General features: G+C 40.1%; 1 protein-coding gene across 4 annotated transcripts in view; it reads left to right on the forward strand.

Moving 5' to 3' along the window:
• The window catches only part of ZCCHC2 (zinc finger CCHC-type containing 2), a 62765-nt gene extending 44812 nt beyond the window's left edge, over positions 1-17953 (forward strand). For 2 of the 4 annotated variants that reach the window (XM_059706269.1, XM_059706266.1), the window contains 6 exons: positions 2408-2543; positions 3891-3955; positions 4340-4434; positions 9156-9320; positions 13497-14987; positions 15901-17953. In XM_059706269.1, the coding sequence (XP_059562252.1) occupies positions 2408-2543; positions 3891-3955; positions 4340-4434; positions 9156-9320; positions 13497-14987; positions 15901-15968 (2020 nt within the window). In that variant the 3' untranslated portion in view covers positions 15969-17953. The remainder of the gene's footprint in view (positions 1-2407; positions 2544-3890; positions 3956-4339; positions 4435-9155; positions 9321-13496; positions 14988-15900) is intronic. The other 2 variants (XM_059706267.1, XM_059706268.1) reach the window with 2 other exon arrangements.
• Positions 17954-19882: the final 1929 nt, after the last annotated feature.

Below are 19882 nucleotides of genomic sequence, written 5' to 3' on the forward strand. Positions count from 1 at the left end.
CATTTTGGTTTTCTGGTTGGGTGTTTTTTGCTTCTTCGCATTTCAAATCTTTGACTTGATTCTTGCGCTCCTCTGGTCTGCTGTTGGGTGTCTGCATAATATTCTTTATTTCAGTCAGTGTATGCTTAATTTCTAGTTGGTTCTTTATCACAACATCGAGGGTCTCATTAGATTTCTTGAGGATCTCACTACATTTATCGGCGGTCTCACCAGTCTTTTCGAGGGCCTTACTAAGTTTATCGGCAGCTTCTAGACAGTTCTTGAGAGACCTTAAAAGTGTGGTTTTGAGCTCTATATCTTCCATTTCTGACATTTGCATCCTGTTTCTTTGTCTCTGCATTTTTTTATCTTTTCTTGGTGCACCCCCTACTGATCTTTGTGGGCAGTCTTGTTGTAGTTAAGCCTTGATTGTCGGCAATACCAGGGGTGATTTGACCTCCAGGCTAACTGGCTATGAGAGTCAGCTGTGTCTGCAGTGGGAGAGCTTCTGTGCTGGATCTCTAGAGCAGTGCTAATCTAGCCTTTGCCTGAGGCTATCTGGCAAATGGCTCTGCTCAGGGCTTTGGGCGGGGCGGGTCCCTGGGGATCTACAAGGCGAGTGGAACAAGCAGTTATGGCTGCTCTCAGTCCTGTCCAAAGAGGCTCTGCCTCTCAGAGTCCCAGCAACCGCAGCAAACCTCGGAGAGAAAGCTGCCTTCGAGTTCCGACCGAAGCCAGACAGTCCCGCTTCTCCCGTTTGAGTCAGGGTCCCTAAAGACTCACCCGGATCTGGAGCTCAGAGTCTGAAACTCCCTCCCGATTGAAAACAACAACCTCGCCCTCTGCCGCCAGCCCGCTCCGTGCGAGCACTCCGCACCTGAGTATTTCACTTCAGCACTCAGTGTATGCTTAATTTCTAGTTGGTCCTTTTTCATATCCTCGAGGGTCTCACTAAATTTATCGGCGGTTTCTAGAAAATTCTTGAAAAACCTTATAAGTGTGGTTCTGAACTTTATATCCTGTAGTTTGCTTTCCTCCATGTCTGTCATTCGTGACCTGTTTCTTTGTCTCTGCATTTTGGCTGCTTCCCTGTGTTGGTATAGTGGCTTTGTGTGCTAGGTGTCCTATAGGGCCCAGTGGCTTAGCCTCCCCAATTACCTGAGGTGGACACTCTTGGTATACCCCTTTGTGGGCTTTGTGCAGTCTTGTTGTAGTTAAGCCTTGATTGTTGTAGGTATCACTGGGAGGAATTGACCTCCAGGCCAATTGGCTGTGAGAATCAGCTGTGGTTATGGTGGGAGAACTTCTGTGCTAGAGATACCCTTCTGGGGCAAGACTTGCTTCAGTGGGGCTTTGGTGCTCACTGAGTCTACCCCCTGAGTGTGTCCCTTATGGATCTGAGGAGTTATAATCTGGGTGGTCCACTCTGACCACTGGGTACACTGGCTCTTGGATCTCTAAGGAGGTGGTAATTTAGCCTCTTCCTGAGCCTACCCATCAGGAGCTACGGAGAGATCTGCAGATTCCTCTTCTTTGTTTGGAATTTGGAGGTGCCTAGATGAGGCCCAGCTGTGAAGCAGTGCAAAGCTGCTGTGGGACCTTGGGCCTTCTCTTGGATGTTCTGGGTCTCTCTGACCCAGCTGCAGTTAGTTAGGTAGTTTTAGATTGCAAAGGGCCAGGGTATTCATATGCAGAAGCCTCTGCCACAGCTTTGGTGGGGTGGGGTCTCAGTGAATCAACAGGGCGGAGCAAACAGCTATGGCTGATCCTCAGCCCTGCCCTAAGAGGCTCCGGGTCTCACTGTTCCGCAGTAATCGCTGCAAGCACCTCTGAGAGAAAGCCGCCCTCGAGTTCTGCCTGATGCCAGACAGTCTAGTTTCTCCCCATATGAGTCTGGGTCCCCAGAGACTCACCCGGAACTGGAGTTCAGAGCAGTCGGGAGCTTGAGATTCCCTCCCGATTGAAAAAGACAACCGTGTCCTCAGTGCCAGCCCTTTCTGTGTGCGCCTCTATACCTTTGCACTTTACTTCCATACTGCACCTCCTCTGAGTCTCAGTGTGCTTTTCTCTTTCTTTCTAGTTGTAGAATTTCCACTCGGCAAGCCTTCCTGTGGTTCTGGATGATGTCCGTTTTGTCTTTTAGTTGTATTTTTGAAGTGGTTGTGCGAGGCAGCAATTTCCGATGTTTACATATGCCGCCGTCTTGGTTTCTCTTCCACAACTGTTGTTAATCTCCTTAGAGACAGGGGTTTATTTTTAAATAGGTAACATAGCTGTGTACTGGTTTATTCTCATAATATACTTGTTTCCTGTAGTGTATTCTGTATATAGTAAAGAAAGTGTTACTATAGCTTCCTCATTGTATGATATAGTAGGTTAGATTATTGAGAACAGATATTCATATTTGTATAAACTTTCCTTTTGATAGCACCGTTGGTACAAGTTGTTCTCCATTGGATGGGCTGTCCGTGCAGTATTCTGAAGAGAATGGCATTGTGGACTGGAGGAGCCAAAGCTGCACTATGATTCAGCACCCAGAGCACTGTGCGGCCTTAGCTGACCAGGTATTTATGAGGGCTTTGTTTTGTCTTCATGCCATATGGTTAAAGCATTGCTACTCAGTAAGAATCGAGTTCTGTAAGCATTATTATGTCAGAGAGTATATCTGGTAAGGATGACTGAAGGAATGTTTGTGTTAAACTTCAAATTTAATTGGCTTATATGATCTAAGCTCTTCTGAGACCTGAAAAAGTTTATTTAGATTACTTTTATTGCTCAAAAAATTAATACATTTTAATATGATGCCTAAAACATTGATTCTAACTAGTGATAACATTATATTGTTATACCAATTTTTTTGCTTCTGAAAGAATTAATTCACATTTCTGTCACTATATTGCTACTGGTGATGTGAATGTTGAAACTGACCTCCCCTCTTGAGTAGTTGGGCCAGTTGCTGGCCCTCCTGAGTATAATGAGGACATACTCACTCCCTTAGGGTATGGTAGGATCAGAAAGCACAGGGCTCTCAAGAGTGTTCAGGTACTATGGCACCCCAGGTGCAGGGAGAGTGCTTGCTGTTGTAGTCCTGGAGAGGACCACTTTCTCTCTAAAGAATAGATTTGTTAACCAGATTTTCATTTTTGGACAATACTCAGATTCAAATGTTAACCTTTACTGGAATATTTTTTTTTTTATGAACTAAAGCATTAAAGCATATTTTGAGAAAGTGTATGTTATCTTAATCCAGCGGTTCTCAACCGTGGGTCACGACCCCTTTGGCGGTCGAACGACCCTTTCACAGGGTCACCTAAAACCATCCTGCATATCAGATATTTACATTACAATTCATAACAGTAGCAACATTACAGTTATGAAGTAGCAACGAAAATAATTTTATGGTTGGGTCACAACATGAGGAACTATATTTAAAGGGCCAGAAGGTTGAGAACCACTGTCTTAATCATACTTACTTTATGGCCTGTTTTCAGAGTATATTGTTTAAACTTGTTCTGCCTTCATTTCAGTGCCTGCACACCTTTTCTTGTTAGTTGAAAAAATTGTGTATTGCAGTTTTACCAACCTGAACTTTAAGAAAATACTAAGTAAACCTATAGCAAGTACAGTCACTTGATTGTGTTTTATGTAGTCAAGAAAATTCAAGTCCATTTTTAAAGCAAAATACTAAATAGATACTTTTCTTCTCATGATTAACAATATTAAGTATTTGTCGGGGATTATAAAAATTTTAGTGGTTCTGGTAGGTAACTTCAAAAATAAGTTGAAAAATAAAAATCTATTAGAATATACAACTGGGAATGTATCATTTTAATCTTGATAGCAGAATAAGAGGATACCTTCCAAAGTGAGGTGTTAACTTTAGTCTGATTTCTTTCTATTCTCTCCACTAGCATTCAAGTGAAAAACGAAGCTTATCTTCAATAAATAAGAAGAAAGGAAAGCCACAAATAGAAAAGTAGGTTCAATTTAATGTCTCCAGTAATAGAAATTGGTAAGAAGGGGCAACATACAGCATTTGATTTTGGGCACATTTAATTTATGTAGTATAAGTAGTATCTTTCCATTAGTTTTCTTTATATTTTTACCTCTAGGCTTTATTTTTTAGTGCAGAATAATCAACATATGCAAGTGATAAAAATAAAGCTCTTGTCAAATATTATATTCAGTTTGGAGGGGCAAAACTCTCAGAACTGTACATCAAATCTTGCTTTTAGAGTATACCTTACTAAAAAAAGTTTTAATTATAAAAATAAGGGGAATTTTAGTAATACTATTGTTCTTAATGTGTTCTCTGCAGAACCTTATAAAACTGTTGGTAACTTGTATACTTTTGGTTTAGAGAGAAAATTAAGAAAACTGACAACAGATTGAATAGTAGAATAAATGGTATTAGACTCTCCACGCCTCAGCATGCCCAGGGTGGTTCTGTGAAAGGTAAGAATGTACTTATTTCAAATACCCGTCGCTGAAATGTCTTTAGTATACCTTTTGTAGTAGGAATTGAGCTGTTATGTCAAATCCTGACATGCTTTTATCCTGCGTCGATGTGAATAGCAGTGTCTGAATTAAACAGTTCTGAAGTATTAATTAATGGCATTCATGTAGGATTTATGACTTGTCCATGGAGTTTACTACAGTTCTGCTGACCCAGCTCTTCTCTCCTCTGCTGCCAGCAGCCTCCTCACCTGTTACCATCTCAAGCTGGTCCCTGCTCCAGAGGAGAGGTCCAGGAGACCTGGCAGGCCTTTCCCACCCTCCTGGCAACTGGGACCCATTCTTATAGAAAGTCATTTTTAGAATCTATTCACTTTTTCATGTTTAATAACTGTCCTGAGAGTTTATGGTACTTTAGAGGAATTCAGACCCTCATTCTTATTGTACTAGATTTGTGTGGTTTTCGTTTACCCATTGTTATTTTAAGGTCCCTTTATTTTTGCATGAAAGGTTATGTGTTCATTTGACTGAGAGATGTCCCATCTGCTGGTTCATTGATAATTTTTCTGTGTTAGTTTACCTTTACTATTAATAGTAAAGATAAAAAAGAATACAAGCCCACAGACTACTAGGAGAATGTTTTGTGCATTTGTGTACCTAATACTGGATTGATCGCACAAATAAGGATTTAAAATTGAGGTGTTATTCAAATGTTACTACATTAAGGTGTGATGCAACATAAATAACCAGAATATTTTTAATGGAGTGTTTTTTAACTAGATATTTGTTTAGAAAGATTGAATAAAAGGAATATGGTTAATTTTGACTATAAAATCATCAGACCAACTCATTGAATAAATTAACTGAGCTGTCTTTGTTGGGGGGGTTGGGGTAGAAATAGCATGGGGGGAAAAAACCATGTTGTTTAGGAGTATATTTTAACATTTTGATGTTTCCTGTGGTGATGGCAGCTAAAAGGAGGAGGAAAAAGCTGAAATAAGACAAAAGGTCTCTGCCAATGGATGATTGGAAATAGCTTTTGCCAGGTCTCCCTGTCTGTTCTTGCCTCCTTCAAGTTTTTTTTCTACACTGCCACCATTTTGTCTTCTAAAGCATATACAATAAATCAGGTCATTTTCCAGTTAAAACTCTTGTCAAATACAGGGGTGGGCAAAAGGAGATTTACAGTTGTTTGTATGGAAAAATAATAAGTAAATAATACAAGAAAAACTGTTTTACTCACAACTGTAAACCTACTTTTGCCCCACCTTATATATACCACCCTCACAAGATCACTCTCTTGTCTCACATAATTTGGGAACTGGTGCTCACCAAAGAAGTTTGTGACACTTCTCTCCTTTTTAGCTTCATATTTTCAGAGGAGAAATGTGTGGATTTTAATCTCAGACAGATACGCGTTTGAATCTTGTACTCCACCGCTTTCTTAAATGTGTGGCCTCTCTGAAGCCTTAGTTTTCTCATTTGTAAAACAGGAATAATGCCTACTTTACCAGATTGTAAAAAATGTATTGTGAAAGCATTTAGCTAGCACCGAGTACATGGGTGTTCAATAATTTAGTTCCTTTTCACTAGTCTAAGTTAAAAGAAAACACATGTGCTATAAAGTTTATTAAGAACTTTTTAATAATATCTCAAGTTCCAATTTCTTTCTCTGTTTTCAAATATTATGAAAGTACAACTTCAGGATGTTTAAGATAAACCTTATTCTGTCTGTTTTATCTTGTATATACATGTCACTGATTCATATATACTTACAGTTATAGAGCATGATTATAAATAAAATATACTTTGTACAACTTGTCTCATTGATGTCAAATGTAGCTCAGATGTTTGCTGTCTCCAACTTATGAAAAACTCTTGTTTATTTCTCCTTAAAATATTAAGGTATCAAGGAATTACCTAAAGCATTCAGTGAACTCATGATATATTTTGATTTCTTTTTTTATGGAACAATCATGCATATCATAAAATGTGGGTACTAGATTGAAACTGAAAATATTGGGTCCTTCTGATTTGTATGTTATTCAGATCTTTAAATAATCCAGTCTAGTTTAAGATAAGTATTATTTGTTTTTAATTTAAAATTTTAACTTTTATTTTGAGTAATAATACATTAGTGTAGTTTGACATTCTAAAGGTACAAAAAGGAACAAAATAACCCCTCACAGTCCCCCTCCATGTTGCTGCCTCCCCAAAAGCTCTCAGTGCTGGTCATCATCAGTATTCTTTACAGTGTTTTTGCTTTAAAACTTCATGCATTAATTCTCTCTGCTGAAAAGATGTACGATTTACCTTGTCTACACTATTAAGAACTCTGTTACAGTGTATCACCCGTGTTTCTTCCACCCTGCTCTTCTGTTGCTGATTGCTGCACCAAAAAGCTTGGGGAGAATGAGGTGGTTGACTTCTCAATTTCTTTTAAAAGGCTTTAGTGATTTAAATGTCTCTGACTTTATTTAATTGTGGTTCTGATGTACCTAAACAGTTAAGTGTAATTTCTGTTTGTTCATATATACTAATAGCCAGGATTTTTATTGTTAGAATAGTGGCTAATGTAAGTTTTTGCTTTTTGTCTTCTTGCATGATCTTTTACCCTGTGAGACATGATAACAAATAAAGAAGTTTATATCTCTATTTATAAGGGCGATTTGTGGAATATCCTTTGGCATATCCTCACCTTCACACCTTCTGACTATAGGGTATCACATAATTTCTCATAAAAATTCCAAAGACTCTACACAATTCCTAAGTACCTTTGAGATGCTCAAAAAGAGAAAATTATGTTTAGTGTAGATTTATGTATTTAGTTCTTTGAAAACTACAGATTAATATGTGATAATTTGGTGAGTTGAATGTTTACTAGCTATATAATCTAAAGAAAATAATTTTTAAAATTGTGTCATTTTGAGAAATAGCTGCATTAAAAGCACACATGCACACACATTCTGTAGTTTCACTGTCTGAGTTTTAGTGAGCAAATCTCAGCTCACCTGATCCCGCTGGTTTCCTTTTTAGCCTGTCATTTTTGGTTTGAGATTGTCATGTCGAATCTTTGATTCTCTTAATCCTTAAATTGTTAATTTTGTTATATGCTGGTTGAAATATTTATATGCAGAAGTTCCATATGTGCCACAGTTTTAGAGTTTTCAATTTTGTTAGTCCAATTTAATGCCAGGATTTGGCCATTACGGTACATAAATTTGTCTCCAGGTAGCCATTGGTGTTGTTGTGCATCCCTTGGTCTCACTGTGACTGGTAATTCAAAACCTATTATTGTACACTAGAGGCCCGGTGTACAACATTTGTGCACTGAGGGGGCGGGGATGGTGGGTAAGGGCCTTTAGCCTGGCCTGCGCCCTCTCGCAGTCCGGGACCCCTTGGGGGATATCCACCTGCCTCCACTGCGCTCAACAGCTGTGAGCCTGGCTTCTGGCTGAGCGGCACTCCCCCTGTGGGAGCACACTGACCACCAGGGGGCAGCTCCTGTGTTGAGCGTCTGCCCCCTGGTGGTCAGTGCGTGTCATAGCAACTGGTCATTCTGCCTTTTGGTCGATTTGCATATTAGCCTTTTTTTTATATATAGGATAAGTATACTCCAGATAACTTTTCTGTAAAATCATTACTTGCCCAATGACTCTTCAGCCACTTACAGCCTCATGAGATTTTGTTCAGTTTTTCCGTGGTAGTTTGGCATTTTATTACTCAAAAGGAATTAGCAATATTTAATGACTTTATTGTTATTCAGTATTTATTCACTATTGTAGTTGGGCTAGGCTAGGTTATCTTTTAACAATTGCTGCAAATTTAGTCCATTCAAAAGGCACAGCTTAGTCAACTAACTTGGTCATCACAAACCATATCTTTTCTCTAACACATATTTTGTCCAAGTGATTAATAGTTATTACCTTTCATTGGTTTTACCAAATTGCCATGGAAATAATTCACTCATCTATAGTTCTAAAAGATCCCTCTGAAATCCCTCTTATGGGGATTTATGCACTAAACTATTCACTAAGCAAGTTGAATGCTGTTGCAAGGTAGGAACTATGGATTTACAGAAATGAATAGGACAGTACCCTAAATTAGGGGCAGTGCAGGAATGTACAATACTAGGTATACCAATAATCTCGCCTCTGTATTCAAAAGAGATGTAGCTAATTGATCATGACAGCTTTTGCACTTCACCCCCAACACTGCCTCGGTGTCACGTTGGCTTCTAGGCAGAACTCAAAAGAGCTTCTCAGTCCACTAGATAGGATTTTACTCCTTTTGAATACTCAGGCATAGTAATTTGAACTGAATGGGGATTTTTGGCAATCAGTTCTATTCTTGAGGTCTTTTAAGGAATGAATGTCCAACAAGTTCTGAGAAGTTAAAATATTTAGACTTCGAAAATGGCCCAGTATGCTGCTGTTATTGGACAAGACCCTACAAAGAACCTTAACTCTGATTTTTTTAAAGTCAATAAGATTGACATTTTCCTCTGCCTTTGTTGTTTTAAGAATGTATTTATAAATTATTTTCAATTAAAATTGTGATTTAATAGTGAATTTTTACCTAGGTTAGATACCAGCTTTTTAGGTAATTGTAGGAAAACTGAAACAAAAACAAAAAATTGCAGATGTAACTTATTTCTACTGGTTCAATTCAGAATTTAATTTACTTAACATGATTTTTAAAAATAGAATTATTATTTTTAGATGCGAATTTGGACATTGGATCTGGACATGACACATGTGGAGAAACATCTTCAGAGAGTTACAGTTCTCCCTCTAGCCCACGACATGATGGAAGAGAGAGTTTTGAAAGTGAAGAAGAAAAAGACAGAGGTTTGCTCTTTGGAGTGAACATGGGGGTAGTGGAGGGTAATACGTGTTGTCTCTTAAAATCAGTCATACATAAGTAATTTTATGTTCTCATAAATATCGTTATTGATTTTTAATTTAATTGGTATAAAGAGTGTATGGACCATTGACTTAGCAGGTCCTGGCAATGTTGATTTTAAACATTTCACTACATATGAAATTAAATAGAAGACAGTCATAACAAAATGTACAGTTAGTGTAGAAAGATTAAAAACTTATATGTTATTGGATGCACATATATATTTATAATTTTAATGTCTTCCTGATGGATTGATGCTTTTATCATTATAAAATATCCTTTGTCCCTATAACAATTTTTTCTTAATTTTTATCTGATAGTAAGATAGCCACTTGAGCTCACTTTGGGGTATTGTTTATAGGGTACCTCTTTTTCCATCCTTTTACTTTAAACCTATTTGTGTCTTTGAATCTAAAGTGTGTCTCTAATAGACAGCATATAATTGGGTTATGATTTTTTAGCCATTCTGCCTATCTTTGTCATTTGAAGTGCTTAATCTATTTAAATTTACTGTCATTATTGATAACTTATGATTTACACTCTGCCATTTTGGTATTTGGTTTTTGAAAGTTTTATATCTTCAATTCCTCCTTAAGCAGAGGCTCAAATACACCCAAAAGTGAAAGCCTTCTTAGGCATTTCCTGGGCAAGCATACAGCCCTAGACAGTGAGTGTGACCTTCTAGATTCCTAAGAATATATCAGAAGCGTTTCAAAGCTCCCTATGGACATCTCATTCTCCAGTGTTTCTTCTTAAGTTTTTCCTTTTGTTAGCCCTAACTGGTAATGCTGCCTCAGGTAGCCAAGTTGTTAAATAGTTGCTGCTGATTAGTTGTGACCAATGCCCTGTGAGTAAAGGGCTGTTAACATAGAGTGAACTGAAGCTGCCAAACAGTCAGTGACATTTCTTTGGGCATGGCCTTTAGAGAGGTTCAAACCCATGCTTCTTGTGGCTGCTAGGCTGCTGGTTTTCATAATTACTGTAGTTGTAAGACTGATAGTTTACAGAGCTACTTCAGAGCTGGAGAAAGTGAGATAGAATTAGGCAAGGTAAAATGCCACGATTCTTGAGATTCAGCTGTTTTTCTTGAATAAATACTCCTCAGACTGCTGCAAGTCGTTAATCTCCAGAGTTCTGAAAAATTTGATTTTGACAGTTTTTGCCAGGATTCTTGTTGCTTTTAAGGAATGGAGTATCAGAAGTCCCCACTCTGCTCTAGAAGTGAGATCTCAAAAATGTATAAGTTGGATGAGGATGTCATTTTTTACACATGGTGACGATATCTGATTGGTGACATCTTGGTTATAAGGTTTCCTGTGCTGGTGGGCAGTAGTAAACTATTTCTCTAGGTCACTTAAAGATCTCTGGAGATCCTTGGAACACAGCATTTAAACCACATGTGGCTTCTCTTGGGCAGGCTACAGCTCTCTGAGACCCTAGCGTCTGTGTTACAGCGTCAAGTCTTGTCTAAGAAATGGTGGCAATTGTGCTGCTGTCTCACATACATTTAGCCACTCCTTATTTTGCAATTATTTTCAAGTCATACCAAGTGTCGCATGCAGGGACTCTACCCCTTAATTCTAACAGTCTGCAGCAACACTGCATTTCTGATCTGCGAGTACATCTGTACCCTTGGGTTACTTTACAGCATCCCTTTTTTGTCATTTTAGGATGAGTTGGTGGCCTGTATAGAGGAACTTGCCCTTTTTTGGATAGGCTCAGTTATCAGTGACTAAATGAGCCTTCTCTAAATGAAAACTTACTTGGGACTCTCTAAACCTGCAGGGGGTGAATATCCACTATGATTTATTTTTTTAAAAGCCTTGATTTTAAGGGCATGAAAAGGTTTCTTTGAAAAGCATGTGGCTTGGTTGTTGTTCTTATTGTTCCTAATGGGGTATTGTTTTGAGACTACTTTTCAAAATCAACACACAAAAAAGGATGAGACCTATCTCTATACAGTTAGATGAGCCTTTACAATGCCCAGAAAATCATTTAAGACCATTTAAAATCATTGGTCCATTTGCTGTGACTTAAGATTTAAATGCACTCTTCTCTTGGGAGCATGCCCAGGCCTCTCAGTCCTTCACTTCTTCCCCCAGGCCATCACCTTTCCCTCTCCTAAGCTCCAAGCACCACCCTCCTTTTGCTTCTGTAACTTGTTTCCTGAGCCTACACAGCCCAGCTGGCTCACTTCTACTACCTCTGTAACTTTCTAAATAAACTCTTTCTTATAATTTGAAAAAAACAAAAAACAAAAAAACAGTTTATATAGAAATTTAATTGACCATCTGAAAAGTGTTGCAGCCCTTTTTTATTTTTGGACTTAAATGTTTCTTTAATTCTGTTCTTATAATGATGGTACAGATATAGATATAATTGCCCTAAATAAGTTATTAATTTTTGGATACTTTTTGTTTTGTAAAGTTTAGCAATAAACACTTTAGTTTTAAGGGGAATTTATGCTAGAACCATTTACTCCTAAATTGAATCTCTTCCCTCTGATGTAAATTATCATAGTTGAATTAATAACACCGTGATATTCTGTCACTGAGTAGGTTCTGTTTAACCATTTTCCAGGAAGACTTGTATGATTTGTTTTTAGTGTATTGTTTAAAAACATTTTTAACATCTTAGCTCAGTATAACTAGTTTTGGTCTTAATAAATATAAACATTTAAGTACTACAGTTCTGCTTATTTATTAGCAGAGAGATGTTAATTGCATGGTCTCTGTACATATTATTGCAGTATCTGGCTTTATGATATTTAAACATTGTGAATTAGATTTTATCTTTTGCCCTCTTTATACCAAAAGTCAGGAAATCCAGGAGAAGTCTGGATTGAAGTTATTTTTGTATGCAAGCATAAGTATGATATAGTAATAAAAACCAGTGCAGCTTAATTTTGACTCTGTCTATGTCGTTTTGCTCTCAGGAAGAGGCAGTGCTCTCGTGCCTGCCCTGCTTCCTGTGTTCTAGCATATTTGCTTTATGACTCTAATAAAAGCTTTAAATTTTCTTTACCCCACTGAAATATATAAAAGTAAGAACATGTATTGAATTCTGAAAAAAACTCTTATATTCCCTACCTCTACATATTTGAGTTAAATACAGTCTTATTTGGGCTCCTTGAAATGGAATTATTTTTGTGAGACAGAAAGACTTTGGGTTTGGCAATACAGAATATAAATCAGGCGAATTGCCTAAAATTGATTAAAGTTAAAAATATATAATCCTTTTCTCAGTAATAAGGTGATATTAAATAAATCTCTGTATTTTACACTGTGTGTCATTCAGTCTCCAGTTAACCTTTTGTTGCTTTATCCATTGACTTTTTTTTAATTAAAGACATTATTTTTTTAGAGCAGTTTTAGATTTACAATAAAATTGAGAGGAAAGTACAGAGATTTCCCATCTACCCTGTTCCTCCCACACATGTATAACCTCCCCCATTTTCAACATAACTCACTAGAATAGTTTGTTTATTTTTACCAAGAATGAACCTACACTGATACAGCGTTATCGACCAAAGTCCAGAGTTCACTTTTTTTGTTGTTGTTAATCCTCACCAGAGGATATTTTTTCCATTGTTTTTTTTTTTGTTTTTTTTAGAGGGGTGGGGAGAAACATTGATGTGAGAGAAAAACATTGATTGGTTGCCTCCCGCACACTCCCCCAGTCAGGGGATTGAGCCCATGACTCTCCAGTGTTCAGGCCGATGCTCTATCCACTAAGCCACACCGGCCAGGGCTGAGAGTTCACTCTTGATGACATACTTTCAATGGCTTTGGATAAATGATTAATGACATGGTCTATCATTACAGTAGTTCAGAAAAGTGTTTCACTGCCTAAAAATCTGCGTTCCTCCTAGTCCTCTCTCCCCCACCTGCCACCCCTGGCAGCCACTGATCTTTCTGTTGTCTCCACATTTTCCAGAATCTCTATTTTTTTTAAAAATCTCTATGTTTTTTTAAATAAAGTTCGTAGAAAGCCATAAATTAATAGATGGTCAGTTTGGCTGTTAGGAAGCTTAGGGGACACGTTTCCTCCGGTTCCAAACTTCAAAGTTCATTTTAGGTGGACTGAAAATTTGTTTCCAGCAAGAGAGATGGGAGTTAACATTTGTGTTAACATGTATTTCTCTTTGTTTCCCTCAGACACAGACAGCAATTCTGACGATTCTGGGAATCCATTGGCAACCAGGTTTACAACTTACAGCTCTGTCAACCAGGCTGTCACTGTCCAGCCACCTGTGGAAATGGCTTCCTTAGGAAACGACAACGGAAGCCTTTTAGACGATCCCTTAAACTCACCCAAGTATCAGCATATTTCTTTTATGCCAACTTTACACTGTGTCATGCACCACGTTGCCCAGAAGTCTGAAGTTGTCGTTCCTCCCCCCAAATCTGCTGATGGCAAAACAATAGGCATGCTTGTTCCGAGTCCTGTTGCTATTTCTGCAATTAGGGAGTCCACCAGTGCGACCCCTGTTGGGATATTAGGACCAGCAGCTGCTGCTGGTGAATCAGAAAAGCACCTGGAACTGCTGGCTTCCCCTCTGCCTCTTCCATCAGCGTTCCTTCCTCATAGCAGTACTCCTGCTTTGCACCTAACGATTCAGAGGCTGAAGCTGCCACCGCCGCAGGGATCTTCCGAGAGCTGCCCGTTGAACGTCCCTCAGCAGCCAGCTGGGAGTCTGAGCATCGGATCACCAAACACAGCCTTCATTCCTGTCCATAATCCGGGCAGTTTCCCAGGATCTCTTGGTGCTGCCACGGACCCCATCACCAAATCTGCATCCCAAGTGGTAGGACTCAATCAAATGGTGCCTCAGATTGAGGGAAACACAGGGACAGTCCCTCAGCCTACCAATGTGAAGGTAGTTCTTTCAGCAGCTGGCCTCTCAGCTGCACAGCCACCAGCTCCCTACACCCTCCCGGGCTCTCCCCTCGCTGCCAGTGTGTTAGCCAGCCAGAATTCCAGTGTGCTCAGCACAGCGTCCACCTCCACCCAGTCCGCGGGAGCCGGCATGAGTCAGGCCCAGTCTGCAGTCCCTCCTGCGGTTCCTACCCACACCCCAGGCCCCGCCCCCAGCCCAAGCCCTGCTCTGACACACAGTACTGCACAGAGCGACAGCACCTCTTACATCAGTGCTGTGGGAAACACGAACGCTAATGGGACAGTGTTGCCGCCGCAGCAGGTGGGCTCAGGTCCTTGTGGTTCTTGTGGGCGAAGGTGCAGCTGTGGGACCAATGGAAACCTTCAGCTAAATAGTTACTATTATCCTAACCCAATGCCAGGACCTGTGTACCGACTCCCGTTCTTCCCTCTGCCATCCCTCTGCAATGGCAGCTACCTCAACCAAGCACATCAGAGCAATGGAAACCAACTTCCTTTCTTTCTGCCTCCGACACCATATGCAAATGGACTGGTGCATGACCCCGTCATGGGGAACCAAGCCAGCTATGGCCTGCAGCAGGTGGCAGGATTTGGGAGATACTATCCCGTATATGCAGCACCCAGTGTAGTTGCCAACACGAGTGGTTCGGGGCCCAAGAAGAATGGGAGTGTTTCATGTTACAACTGTGGTGTAAGCGGACACTTTGCACAGGAGTGTAAGCAGTCGTCCATGGAGGCCAGTCAACAAGGTAATCATGAGAGCTCCCAGAGGACTTGCTTTTAGTGTGCCGGTGTCTCCCCACCTTACTGGTCACGGGGATCCTGTTGAAAGTCGTCATTGTGTGTGTGTTTACGGATGTGATGAGTTGTAAAGTGCAGACAGCAGAGCCTAGTGTAGACTCAGGTCATACAGCACCAGGAAGTTCAGAGCAGTTCAGTTCCCAAGCAAGAAAGAAACCAAAAAGGCACTTTTTAAAGAATATAATGGGAATTTGCCAATAGAATGTCAAATCTCTGGTTTGCAGCACTTTTTTTAAAGCTACAATCCTCTTTCATAAAGTAAGCAAATTTTTAAATATTAGGAAACTAGGATGAAATAGAATCATCTGCCATGTAAGATTTGTAGTTGTTATTTTAGTATAGCTGCATAGCTAGCCAGTCTGTGCTCAGTGTATTGCCCATGCTCTTTTCCTGCCCAGTAGGTGTTTTAAATAAAATGCTATTGCATTTTAAGGAACAAAATATTTTAAGCACTGGTTTGGGAGTAAGGGAATTCGAACTAAGTTGAATATTATTACCACTAAAAAACTAAGAAAATGTTCTTAAGTAAGTATGAGTAAAATGCAAATTCCATATACACCTCAAACCCTTATCTTTCACTTGCATTTGGCTTTTGTCATTTTGCCAGACATCACCCAGTAATAGAGTCTTGAATTGGGAGTATATACTTGGCATTTTTAAAGGAAGCTGAAGTTTGATAGCTTTAGGTAGAACTTAGAGCACAAACTTTATATTACTTTTAGAAAGTCATTTTATTGACCGTTTTGGAATCGTGGTAGTGCGGAAGATGCCTTCTGCCGAGCATGCCCGTTTGATAGCTTGTAGTGGTTGTGATGCGTTGCGTTGTGAGCAGTGACTTAGCAGTTCTCTTTCCCGTTTTAGGCACTTACAGACTGAGATACGCACCTCCCCTCCCCCCTTCTAATGACACGTTGGACTCTGCAGACTGAACCGAGTAAAGCTTGCCTACCTACCTAACACACTGAAGTGTGGGGAGTCATGGTGGGGTGTGGAGGGGAGGAAAGGAAAGGTATTTTGTTTGTGTTTTTTTGTCTGTACATTTCTGAGATGTCTATGCAGTTGGGGTTTTTCGTTTCTCCTGTACTGATGTCCAAAACAAAAAAAGAGAATGCATTGCTTTTGAGCCTCTGGTCTCCTGGTTCAACAACAGGCTTATTTGTATGATTCATGTTAAACATCCAAACAGACTATCAAAAGGAAAATGGATGCGTGGTTTTTTCTTTACACTGAATCCTTGCTGTGTGTAATGTTTACTGAATTTCTAAAACTGTGTATCTGACCTTTTTTGTTTTTTTTACAACACTAGTGACAGTCGTATGGTTTTGAAAAAAAAGATACTTTGCTTCTTCCCCAGCTTTTCTCACTTTCATCCTAAAGCACACCTTTCTCCCCCCCACCCCCGTGTTCCAGTGGCACGCTGCATGGGGCGGACGGTGCTTTGGCCCACACTTCTGTAAACTGCTCTACACATGAATTGAGGGTAAACTGTTTCACCTTCATCATAGGGGAGAAATCAGATTCCCCAAGTAGGGAGTATACTTGTAATAAACAGCACCACATAAATACATACATGCAGCACTTGTTTTCCAAATAAAAGTTAAAATAAGTGGAAGAAGTGAAACCATATGAAACTGAAAAAATATGATGTATGAAGTGGACAAAGAGCTTTTTCTTACAAACAAACAACTTTTTACTTCATCATACTTTTGTAGCCTGTTGCTCAGAGAGACATAAAGTGAACAAACTAGTGTGAATACTGTCCTCCGTGTTTGTGTTGGCAATGGCAGTCGACAGCCTATTTTACTTGTAGTCTACCATTGTGTCCTGCTGAGACACTACCTGAGCGAAGATCTCTTCTTTTCCTACACCAACTGTTACAGTGTTCTGTTGTGTTGAAATGTGTGTGGTTTATTGCAGTCTGAACAGAAGCTCTGCATTTCTGCAAAAGTCAGGTATTTGTTCCTAATCTGTCTCTCGTAGCAAAGTCACTTTTATACCAGTTTACCACTGTGCTTGATTATAATGTGAAAGACTGAATTTGGAGTGTGTTAAGATGGTATTAATCATGTCGGTGTCATGTCACTAAGTTTAATGCTGCTGTTTAAAAAAAAAAGATTTTTTTAAAAGCCAATCTCTGTACTAAACTGCTTCCAGGTAATTTTTGATTTCCTAAAGTGCACTGAGGTTATCTGGAGATTGGGTGTGTTTGTGGACTGCTGCATTCAACGGTAATGAGCACCTGCCGCTGTATGGTCATGAGTAAGGGGTTTGGGTCTGTTCCTGTCCCTCAGCACAGAGCAGACACAAAAGGCTTCTCTTGTGCAAGGCAACATTGGTGCGCAGCAAGGAACCTGGTCTTGCTTCAGAAGCCTAACAGATTGCTAGACAAGAGGAAAAACTTGAAGAAAAAGAAGCTTCATCCAATGCTTCCTAGATATCATTTCTATTTATAGCACCAATGTACATTTTGAAACTTTATTTCAGGGGTGGGGGTTAAAGGGGGAGGGACGGGTATGAAGGGATAGATGAAAGCTTTAATTTAAAAAGAAGAAAAAGTTTGAGTAAAGGAAATTATTTTGATTAATTATATTTTATTTGATCTGGGTATTTTTGGACCACATTATTAAATTAATTGTTAAGCTACAGTTGAGTTGTTCAAGTGAGAGTTTTGATAAGCCACGTATGGACCGCGTTGTGAATCACTCGCCAGTTGTACTTTATGGAGCTTATTTTATGATTTTAAATACTGTACTGTACATAGGAGGTGTGTTGCCTTCTCCTTATTTGTATGTTTACCATATACTTTGATATTTGAAATGTTATGTACTGGAAAGGCCACTTATATTTCTAGAACAGATTGGATTTTATGCAACCTTTTTTCCTTGAATTAACAGCAATAAAAAAATGAAAAGCAGCTTAAGAATTGTGCTTTATTACCAATTTTGTAAAAGTGAAAGATAGGAGAACATCATACATTATAATTTTTTTCTTTTTAAAGAATCAACCCGCTATTTCCCTGCAATGTGGGCAGTGAATCCCACGTTATTTACCACCCGTACTTTCTTCAGTATCCCCCAAGCAGCCTGGCTCTGTCGTTGCCTGTGTGACCACTAAAGGAAGAGACTGCGTTTCTTTTTTTTTTTTTTTATTGCTTAAAGTATTACAAAGGGTATTACATATGTGTCCTTTTATTTTCCCGCCCTTGACAATCCCCTGGCCTCCCCTACCCCCCAGTGAGACTGCGTTTCTGTGCTGACCATGCACCTTGTGCTATGTGGTGGCCAGGACAGAGTCCTTGTCACCCTGGAGCTATGCCCCTGGCTCAGGCCTTCTCACTGAGAGTGTAGAGGACCTCATTTGCTTTCTCAGATTTACTAATTTGATTGTGTTTTCCTGGCAGCTCTCTTGGTACAGTACTGAATGTCTTTATTTCATTGGTCACGTCTTCTATAATGCAGTCTCAGGTCTGTTTTTATACACGCAATAATTTATGAGATATTATGGGGAGCACTCCAAGCATCTGTAGATCATTCATGTCCCCTGGCAATGACTGATGTCGCTCGGCCCAGGCCCCTCAGGTTGTTCCTCAGGATATGCTTGTCTGGAGCCATCTAACATACGTCCCCTCTGTCCCCAGTGGGCAGGGGTTTGGTGGCTTGCAGTGCACCAACTTTCCCCTATCGGCAGCAAGTGTGTATCTAGGAGTAACCTATAAAGCTAGGAACCACTTCTAAGCGCGCAGGTCTCCTACAGCAGCGGTCGCCAACCTTTCGGACCTCACAGACCACCGGTGGTCCGTGGACCACCAGTTGGCGACCGCAGGTCCAAAGGTTTTCTTAAACCAGCTGTTGCCAACCTTTCGGACCTCGCAGACCACTGGTTGGCGACGGCTGTCCTATAGTGTTACCTGTGTCCCATCTCTTCCCCCTCCTTTCCCCACTGTAGAAGATGACCACTACTATAAGTTTTATACTTCCCACATTTTACATCCTCCTCCCTTAAATATGTTGGGTTTTATAGGGTGCCCTGGGGTTCTGTGACTGTCTCAGCTCATCTGATTTTACAGTCCTGACATTGCATTCCTACAGTGCAGCCATTTTTACTAACTTTACAATGTTCTGTTGCATGGTGGCGGTGGGGGGTGGGAGGGGGAGGATATAAATATATATATTGTAATATGTACCATACCGCTTTCCAAAAGGTTTGCACTCACACCAGTGGTGGACTGGTCCCTCAGTCCCTATCACTGGACACTCTCCCAAAATGATACAGTGATAGTGCCTGGAAGGCTGGCAAGGGAGGACACAGTGTGACCTGCATGCATTTGTATCAGGCTCCAAGGAGGAGGTGAGTGTGCAGAGCCTAACAGTACGGGGCAGGTTTAGGGGTTGTGTGTGTGTGTGTGTGTGTGTGTGTGTGTGTTGCACTCTTGAGAGAATGTAAAAAAGAGAAGGCACAGACTAGAAGTGGCAGAGTTGTGTCATTGGGAGGTGGGAGGAGGAGACAGGGCAATTGTAGTCAAGGGAACAGTTTTTAAATGTATTTTTTAATTGATTTCAGAGAAAGGAAGAAGAGAGAGAGACATGGATGGGAGAAACATCGCTGAGCTGCTTCCTGCACGCCCTGTACTGGGGATGGAGCTGGAAACCCAGGCATGGACCTGGACTCATCCTCCCGGTGATGGGACGATGCTCAGCCAACTGAGCCTCACAGGCTGGGCTCAAGGGAACATTTTGAAGGAGTTAAGAGATTTATGGTTCAACAGAACAGACTTAGACTGGAGATTTTGCAGTTGACTGAATGAGAAATTGGGAGTTACCAAGTTTTAAATAGAGGAAAAATA

Source organism: Myotis daubentonii, chromosome 8 (assembly GCF_963259705.1).
Source record: "Myotis daubentonii chromosome 8, mMyoDau2.1, whole genome shotgun sequence".
Classification (NCBI taxonomy): Eukaryota; Metazoa; Chordata; class Mammalia; order Chiroptera; family Vespertilionidae; genus Myotis; species Myotis daubentonii.